The sequence below is a fragment of the Carcharodon carcharias genome, chromosome 7, assembly GCF_017639515.1.
Source record: "Carcharodon carcharias isolate sCarCar2 chromosome 7, sCarCar2.pri, whole genome shotgun sequence".
In the NCBI taxonomy this organism is placed as follows: Eukaryota; Metazoa; Chordata; class Chondrichthyes; order Lamniformes; family Lamnidae; genus Carcharodon; species Carcharodon carcharias.
In genome coordinates this window covers 128412656-128421592 of record NC_054473.1, presented here as the reverse complement: position 1 = coordinate 128421592, position 8937 = coordinate 128412656, and the positions used below count along the sequence as shown (strand labels likewise).

Genomic DNA, 8937 nt, shown 5'->3' with positions numbered 1-8937 from the left:
TTACAAAGCCTGAGATTAATGTCTATTTGTAGCAATTTTTTATGCCCCTTTCTTGACCACATTTAAAAAGTGACGCTTTAAAACTCCCCCAAAGGGTTACAAAATCCTATAATGTCTACTTGTCTCAAATAAAAATCTGGATGGTACGGCCAAAAACATGTTTTTTTCCTTCCCTGAAATATATGTCATAACTTTATTTCAACTACAAAAGTACAAGTTACACACGAAAAGCATATAACATAAATTTGAGCATAAGCTCCTCACTGAAACATATTCGAGCAGACAGCACGGATACAAAACTAACTCTTGCCCTGGTGACAGCTGTTGCCAATTTTCCTGCAGTAACAAATGGCATTAAAAAATCTGCAGTAGCAAATAGCACATGGATCACAGCAAGGCAGAGTATGGCCGAAACAGGATTCCAAGTGCCGGACACATCTCCTAGGTGAACGCTCCAATCTGTCTATCTCCAGAGCATTGGATATTGCCTGCAATTAAATTTAACTTAAATTTAAAGATTAGGAAAGCACAGCTACATACTATTTCTTAATGTGGCAGTATTGAAGCAATTTAAGAACAATTGCATTTAATAGTTAAACATGAACAATGTACAAACACACAAAGCACAGAAATATACAGGATCTGATTTTTGGTGCATCTAGTCAGCCAATAATAAAGCACACAGTTCACCACCTATATCTCTAAGTTCTCATTAAATGACTGTCAGAATCCCTCTTAAAATTAGTGATGTTAATTAGCCTTGATAGTCTCCCTGGGCAGCTCTTCCAAACATTTATCACTCTCTGAAATAAAAACAGAAAATCCTGGAAAACTCAGCAGGTCTGACAGCGTCCGTGGAGAGAGAAACAGAGTTAACGTTTTGAGACCGCACAATTTTAACGAATTTTCTGAATGCAAAATTGGGGAAAAATACATTTAATGCTAGGTTTTTAAAAACAATATCCATTCTCTCAAATTTTATTTTGGAAGAGGCACTCAGGCCAAACGTGATTTATGTGCTAAATGAAAGTGGTTTTCCCCAGCGACTAAATAAATAACAGAAAATGCTGCAAATACTCCAGCAAGTCAGGCAGCATCTTTGGAGAGAGACAGTTAATGTTTCAGGTCGATGATGACCCTTCATCATAACAGATTTCCAGCATCTGCGGTCTTATGCTTTTGGACTAAATAAATGTTGCCTATTTTATCCTTTTCTTCCTTATGGACCAATCTCCTATTCTGTACTGTATTAAAAAGTCTGCGGCTTCCACCACTTAGGAGGATAAGGGCAGCTGCCTCATGTGAACACCGTCACCTCCAGCTCCCCCATTAAAGTCACACACCATCTCGATTTGGATATGTAACACCTTTCCTTCATCGTTGCTGAGTTAAAATCGTGGACCTGCATCCCTAACAGAACTGTGGGTGCACATTCACCACAAGGATTGCCGCAGTTCAAGAAGAAGGCTCACCATCAACTTCTCAAAGAAAACAAGGGATCAGCAATAAAATGCCAGCCTTGCTAGTGATGCCCATATTCCAAAAACCAATTACATGTGAAATATCATCTTCATCCTAGCCTTGTAATCTGTCACAAATTTGGAAAATCTAAATTTGAAGTGTGCACTCATTTTTGCCCTTATTCCTTGCACCACTTCCTTGGTTACCTTTATAGATTCTGCATTGTATATTTAAAAGCACCCAGCTTCTGAATATCTGACTGCAGGACATTCAACCCTCACTTGCCTATCTTGTTGGTTACCACATGAATCACAGCCATTCCAGGTCCCTTACCAGAATTTTGTCTGGAGACTGTTCCTCCTCAATGCTGACCTTGCTCAATCTCCTTTTATTGCCATTTATAAGTTTGTTTAAAAAAAAACAATTACATAGGATATATCAGCATCATCCTTCAGAAGAATTGTTCTCTCATTTATCAGACACATTAAAATCAGCCGCTCCTTTACTAATATGAAGTGAGAGTCTGAAAATGTTCAGCTGTCTAGCTTGACAGCTGCGCTGTTCTTAGTTTGCTACACTTTTAACCAAGTGGCACAGCTTTGAGAGAAATCGTTTTTATATTAAAGAAATTTAATATTTAAATATCACACTGTGTACCCTGTTGGGGAGACAAAGGGATAAAAAATAAAAGAAAAAGACTTGCATTTATATAGTGCTTCCTATGACCACCTAATGTCTCAAAGTATTTAATGCTTTTTAAAGTATAATCATTGAAAACCAGCAGCTATTTTGTACTCAGCGAATTCTCACAAACAACAAAGCGATATGACCCAAATAATCTACTTTTGTGATGTTGATTCAGGATATTGGCCGGGATTCCAGGGATAACTTCTCTGCTGTTCTTCTAAATAGTGCTACGGGATTTTTTTACCTTAACCCAAGCAGGCAGGCAGAGCCTCAGAGCAAAATTTTCCATGCCCGCTGGCATTGGGCATGATCGGTGGCAGGAGCGCACAATGTGGCACCATCGGTTTCATGATGGCGTAAACCCAGTTTGCAATCATCTGCTCAGCCCGCCGATGGCAGGCCACGTTTCCCACCATTGGACGTCAGGAATGTCATTATCATACATCTGCATATCAGTATCAGGCCAGCCTGGCGGAACCATTTCCCCCCTAACTGGATTGTCCTTCTATATCGGCGGGAAAGCACGCCAACGTGTTTCACAACAGCACATAAACAACATGCACTTGGTGGCCTTCACTATGAGGGTAACTCGGTGGTGAGTACACAGCAATGATGTACAGCGCTCACTAGGGTTGCCTGTTGGATTTCAAGCTTGAGGGGCACTGGGGGGGGTCGGGGTTAAGGGCGGCCCTGCCGTTGAGGTGACTGGTGAGGGGGGAGCCAAGGGTCTGCCGTTGAATATAGTGCACAAGTATTTGGGGTGGGCGAAGCCATGCATCGGGAAACCTGTAGAAAGTGACCATTCGTTCCTCTGCAACTCAGACTGTTCAGGCGCAGCCACATCGATATGATTGGAGTCAGGCTTCTAGTCTATCTGTCCACTCAATCAATGCAGAGGCATCAAAGTGTCACCAAGTGCTCCAAAGTTTTTCACACCCCCCCACCGCCCACTCCGGCACAGACTGCAAAGTCATAAGCATTTTAGTGGACAGCAGGACAGTTGGACAACTGGGCACATTATACAATCTCCTTGCTAAAGCTGGCCATGCAGCAGTCACTGCTGGAGGCGCTCACAGCCCCCTGCACAGCAAGCAGTCCTTTGAACAAAGCTGCCACCAATCAGACAGTTGGAGTCGGGGGGGGAGATGGGTGGGGTTTCAGGCAGCCATGCAGCACGTTAATCTCTGGCAATCCAAGTGGTGGCCAGCACTCTCCGGGAAGCTTTAAGGGGCCTTCACACTTAACCATGGCAGGTTCTTTTTACACCCATGCTAACCACGTGTCTCTCTCTTTCATTCTGCAGGAGTACAACATCAGGAGCATGAAGCCTGATAAACTAGCTGTATGCCTCATGGCCTACCGAGCGTGAAGACAACAGAGGAGAGAATGGCTGAGGTTCCTGGCTGTGCAGTGGCAAGAGCAGCAAGCTCAAGGTGAAGGGGCAGCTGGAGTTCCCACACACACTGCACAAGAGCCACAGTGACTGTCGCAGGCTGGTGCCTAGGGACACCCAGGGTCTATAGACACCGCCTTTCATTCCTGCAGATGACTGAGAACCAGTGTCACTAGAGACTGCACATGTCTAGGGAACTAGTCAGTCACATCTGCCAGCTACTGCAGGATTTGGCGCCATGGAGACATGGAGGGCAACCAGTGGCTGTGAAAGTGATCACAGCGCTCAATTTCTGTGCCAGTGGCTCCTTTCAGGGCTCCACAGGTGACCTCTGTGGGATATTACAAGCCTCCACCCACAAGTGCAACCATGAGGTCACGGATGCCATTGTTGCAAGGACACACAACTTTGTGCATTTCGTCCGGGACCGGAACAGCCAGTACGCAAGAGCGATTGGATTCACCCAGATCTCAGGTTTCCCACAGGTGCTGGGTGTGATCGACTGCACTCACGTGGTGCTCAGATCCCCAATCTCAACACATGGTGATCTACGTCAACCGCAAGGGTTTCCATTTGCTGAATGTGCAGCTGGTGTGCTACCACCACAAACACATCCTGCAAGTCTGCGCAGTTTCCAGTGTGCACAACGCCTACTTTCTCTGTTGGTCACAGATCTCTGGAACCTTCCAGGGTCCACAGAGGCTGCAGGATGGCTCCTTGGGGACAAGTGCCACTCACAGAGGCCGTGGCTGATGACACCTGTGTGGCGGCCTCAGACCGCAGCAGAGCGAAGGTATAACGAGGCTCATGATGCAACTCACAACTTGGTGGAGCAGACAATCGGGATGGTGAAGATGAGGCTCCGGTGCCTGGACCGGTCTGGTGGAGCCCTGCAATACAGCCCACAGAGGATGTCACATATTGTCGTCGTCTGCTGTGCCCATTACAACCTGGCACTGCAACGGGGTGAGGAGCTGACTGAGGAGGAGATGGAGGAGCTGGAGGTCTACTCCAATGAGGAGGACGTTGATGGGGATGAGAGCGAGGAAGCCCTCGGAGGCAACGATGATGGGGATGAGGCCCTCACACTGGCCACACGAGATAGGTGTGTTCGGGAGGCCCTAATAGCAGATTTGAGGAGGATGATGACTACCTGCAGTGAGGTGATCCCATTGATCCTTACAGTGCATCTGTGAATGTTTGACTCCAGTCTGGCTTATGGAAGCACTGATACCCTCTGTGATAATGCTGCTGTCGTGGAAACACAATGAGGCCCTAATAGTTGCTCAATTGCAGGAGGATGATGATGACATGCAGTGAGGACACTCCATAAATCTTCACATAGTCTCTGAAAATGTCTGACTCCAGGCTGAGGGCAGCTCGCTTGCAATCTGTGATCAGAGTCATATCATAGAGACGCAGGCATTAAATTTTAGAAGCATCTGATCCTTTGTCTGCCTTCAGCACCTGACCCTTCAGGAGCACAGCCTCAATGATCATGCTGCAGAGATGGGGGCCAGCCCCACCTTAAAGGTGCTGAGGACACAGAGAGAGAGTGAGAGAACTCTGCGGCACCTGGTAGCAATGACAAGCACTGCCGAGGTGCAGGCATCAGTAATGTTTCCAGGGAGTGTGAGGCCAGACCATTACTGTGGTCTGAAGGCTGCACAGAGCACAGGGAAGCGGCCCTGGACTGAGACACCTGCCTCTATCTTGTGCAGAAAAGTTTCACCTTAGAGTGACATGAACACTGCTCATGCAGGGAGACATTGTTAGGAGTTTATTGACAATAGTGAATACTATGTACAAGTGATTAACAACCCAGGCTATACAACTAATTCTCCATGACTGTCCTAGCCCTGCCGCTTCCTCGGACATCCACAGCGGAGGTGGAGGCAGCCTGCAGACTGCGACGCCCTGTCTATGTTGACCTCGGTGGGCATCCTCTGGAGGACTGTGACTTGGAGGGCCCCGGCCTGTTTTTGGGGTCCTGCTGTTTGGCAATGGCACCCTCTTCAGCCTGTGAAGCTGGAGCTGCTAAGGCCACAGGAAGAGGGGAGTCGGATGGGCTGGACACTCCCAGAGTCACCTGGATGGATGGGCCCAGAGTGTGCACCTGCTGATCCTCCTCCCTATGGGTGCCCAAGGGCCCCTGGCTGACTCCATGAGCGGAAGGAGTAGCTGAAGTGACATCGAGCTGCCCAGCACCCCTCTTGCGTACACACTGTTAGAGGTCAACTATGGTGTCAGTAATGGAGTTGAGCCCGTGCAGCAGTGATGTCCTGGACCAAGGTCTCCATGGTGGCCACCATCCTACCATGTTGACCTTGGTGTGTTGGCATGTCAACGTTATCACCTCAGAGTGATAGCGGATGGACTCCTCCATCATGCCTTACAATCTGAGGAGTGCAGTGGACCTCCCTTCCTGATGTTCCCGAGCTTAACTTTGCAGCTCCAGCAACTGTGACATGACAGAGTCCAGAGGTTCGTCATCTGACTTGGACTCAGCAAATTTCTGGCCTCTAGCAGTTCTCTGAATGCTGGATGCCAGGGAGGCCCCTGCTGCTGCCTGTTGTGGATCAGAAAGTGCTCACCAAATTGTGATCTCGAGGCTACTCTAAAGCTAGGTCCCACTGAGGTGTGTGCCTCTGTGCTGGTGGAGGGTGTGGGTGGGCGCTGTGTCGGGACTTCAGGGAGGGTATCTTCAGATTCCTCTTTGGAGGTTTATTCGGAGCTTGATTGGAGGCCCTGGGTCATGGACTCTGTCAGCTGTTTGGCAGATGTGCCTGCGAAAGCAAGGAGAAATAATTAGTGCAAGGCAGTGGCCTGTGAAAGAGGACACATCACTCACAGCATGATTGTCTGATGGATGTAGTACTGCTGGATCCTCACTTGGTAGAGAGGGTGAACCTCACCATCAGCAAAGGATCAGTCCAGATTCTCGCCGGTCAGCTGGATGGTTCTGATTTCAAAGTCCGTGAGGACCGTGTTATTGGGCATTTGGCCCTGGTCAGCAACCTACCCCTCTTGTTGTGTGCCAGCTTGCCCTGCATGAATAAAGATGGAGACAGTGTAAGCAGGGTGCCTGCCAAGCCAGATGATAAGTATGCCGGCCTGTGTAGGTGGTGATTTATCCCATGGATGGGATGAGGACAATGAAGGTGAGTGTGAGAGAGTGAATGGTGATGTCCCTTGAACTGGCAGTGAGTGAGGGCCCTCTGGAAGTGTGATGGGTTTGTGAGTGTGAGAGTTGAGAGTGATGAAAAGAGTGACGTACCCAGTGGAACGGAGGAGATCATTCATCCTTTTGCGGCATTGGGTAGCTGTCCTTCTCTGAAGTGCATTGGGACTGATCACCGCTGCCACCACCTCCCAAGCTGGGTTAGTACTGTTGCTGACCATCCTGCGGACAGAGCTGGGGTAGAGGACATCCCAGCGGGCCTCCATGGCATCAAAAAGCATTCGAGGGAAGTGTCGCTGAACCCAGGGACTGCAGTCTTCTTCAGTTTCAGGGCCATGTCTTTCGTGCAGCAGAGGTGGTCTGGAAGCACTGAGATGTGTGCTTGCAGCTGGACTTTAAACATGGCGCCAGATATGATGCAGCAGCGGGGTGATGGCAGACAAGTGAATGAGAGCCCACCTGCCATGGAAATGGCATATGTCCCGGGAGCACATAAATAATGTGGCAGATTTGGGATAATACTGCATGAAAACCTGCCATCTCATGAAACATCATTTTACCACACCATGCAAACCTGGGGCAATTCCACCCTCAGATTAAGATCTCATCTCTCCCTCAGTACTGAGCTGGGGTCTCAGCTCTTGATTTTTGTGTCCAAGCCCCTGATTGGGACTTGAACCCAGAACCTGGTAGCACACAGGTGAGAATGCTGCCAACTGAGCCTTGGCTGACAAGTCAGTTCAATAGAAGAATTTCACACCTTGCTCTTACACATAAGCCATTTGCATGAATTTTTAGGAACAATATATTATGAGAACTCTAAACTTAACTGTAATAAAAATTGAACCACTTGATTACACAGCACTGGTCATCCTATTTTGCTTTGTTGCTGTATGAAAATTGCAGTTACCTCAGGGTCCAGTATGATGTGCTCTGACATACGATCCTCCTTACCTACATCCACGGCTCCTTCCAATGCAGGCCCGGCCAGTGGACCTGGAGTACAGAATCACAATGTTAAAATCATTTGTAAACTGACCCACGTTGTCTATGAAGGTCAGATTAGGAAACATGAAGCTTTGATTTAATCTTAATCTTACTAGAAATGAAGACCCTTGGAAATCTTTTTTTTCTCTCTGCTTGAACGGACATGTTATAGCTTAAAATAATGCGAGCCAAAAAAAATTATGTTTTATACCATTAACATCTTCCCAACAGAATGTTGAGTGGGGGCGATTAAGGAGGACAGGTGGGAAAGCACAAAACAGGACTCGGAGGAAAGCAAGAGAAGAACCATAGAGACAGAATGAGCAAAAAGCTGAAAAAATCAGAAGAGCGGGAACAAAGCAGTCGATGCAGGGGGAGGGCGGGGGAGACTATATCCTGCTGTGAGCAACATAGGAGGTCCACCAATTGGTAAATTAAGGGTCAGTTGGTACATTTGAAGTTAATATAGTACAAAGTAATAGATTTAATGTGAAAATCAGAATGTAAACTTAGAAATCCGAGGTCAGTTATATATTGCTGGAACATAATTCTGCTACTGTCCAGCTACCTGCAAGCAGTGAGAAGGTCTGAGTTTATAAACACACAAAGTTACATTTTCATTTCCTCCAGGTTAAAACAAACGTTTTTAATGTAATTCAAAATATTTTTGTGGAATCGGCACTGTGCTCCACTGAAACCACGAACCCATTTGTTCTGGGCTCCTTACAGTACAAGAAATTCCATTCTGACACCCAGTTGTGGATTAAGGGGCGGATATTTACCGGAGTTAGACAGAAATTGTTGAAACACACACCTGCGGCAGACAGTCGGGCCTTGACCCTGTTCAAAAGAGCGAGGTCGGTGTATGGAGCCACATCCCGCACCCAGATAGAGTCCAGCTCATTCTTTGCAGCCCTGGTGGAACCAGAGGTGAGAACAACCTGAGCCATCTGCAGACTCCAGCAGAACAGCAACAGAGCGTTAAACATAATACCTAGGAGGTAAACGCAGAAAATTTAGTTGGAAGAAATATTCAAGTTCTGGCCATAAATATTGATAAACGATGCACTGCATAATAAAGATTATTTATCTTTCATAAGTATATAACGCATTTGCTCAGATTCAATTTAAGGATCCATTTAGAATAAATAAGCTTCAGTTACCAAGAGTCTCGGTAAGAAATGAAAGCAAACTTTTTGTTCCCCCACTGCTTGTTGAGAAGTGTTCG

General features: G+C 46.9%; 1 protein-coding gene across 1 annotated transcript; it reads right to left on the bottom strand.

Annotated features, from left to right (window-relative positions):
- Positions 1 to 299: 299 nt before the first annotated feature.
- LOC121280048 (agouti-related protein-like) lies at positions 300 to 8698 on the bottom strand. The gene is made up of 3 exons (XM_041191678.1): positions 8671 to 8698; positions 7124 to 7185; positions 300 to 488 (listed from the first exon to the last, which is right to left on the bottom strand). Exons 1-3 carry the CDS (start codon positions 8696 to 8698, stop codon positions 300 to 302), a joined length of 279 nt encoding a protein of 92 aa, XP_041047612.1.
- Positions 8699 to 8937: the final 239 nt, after the last annotated feature.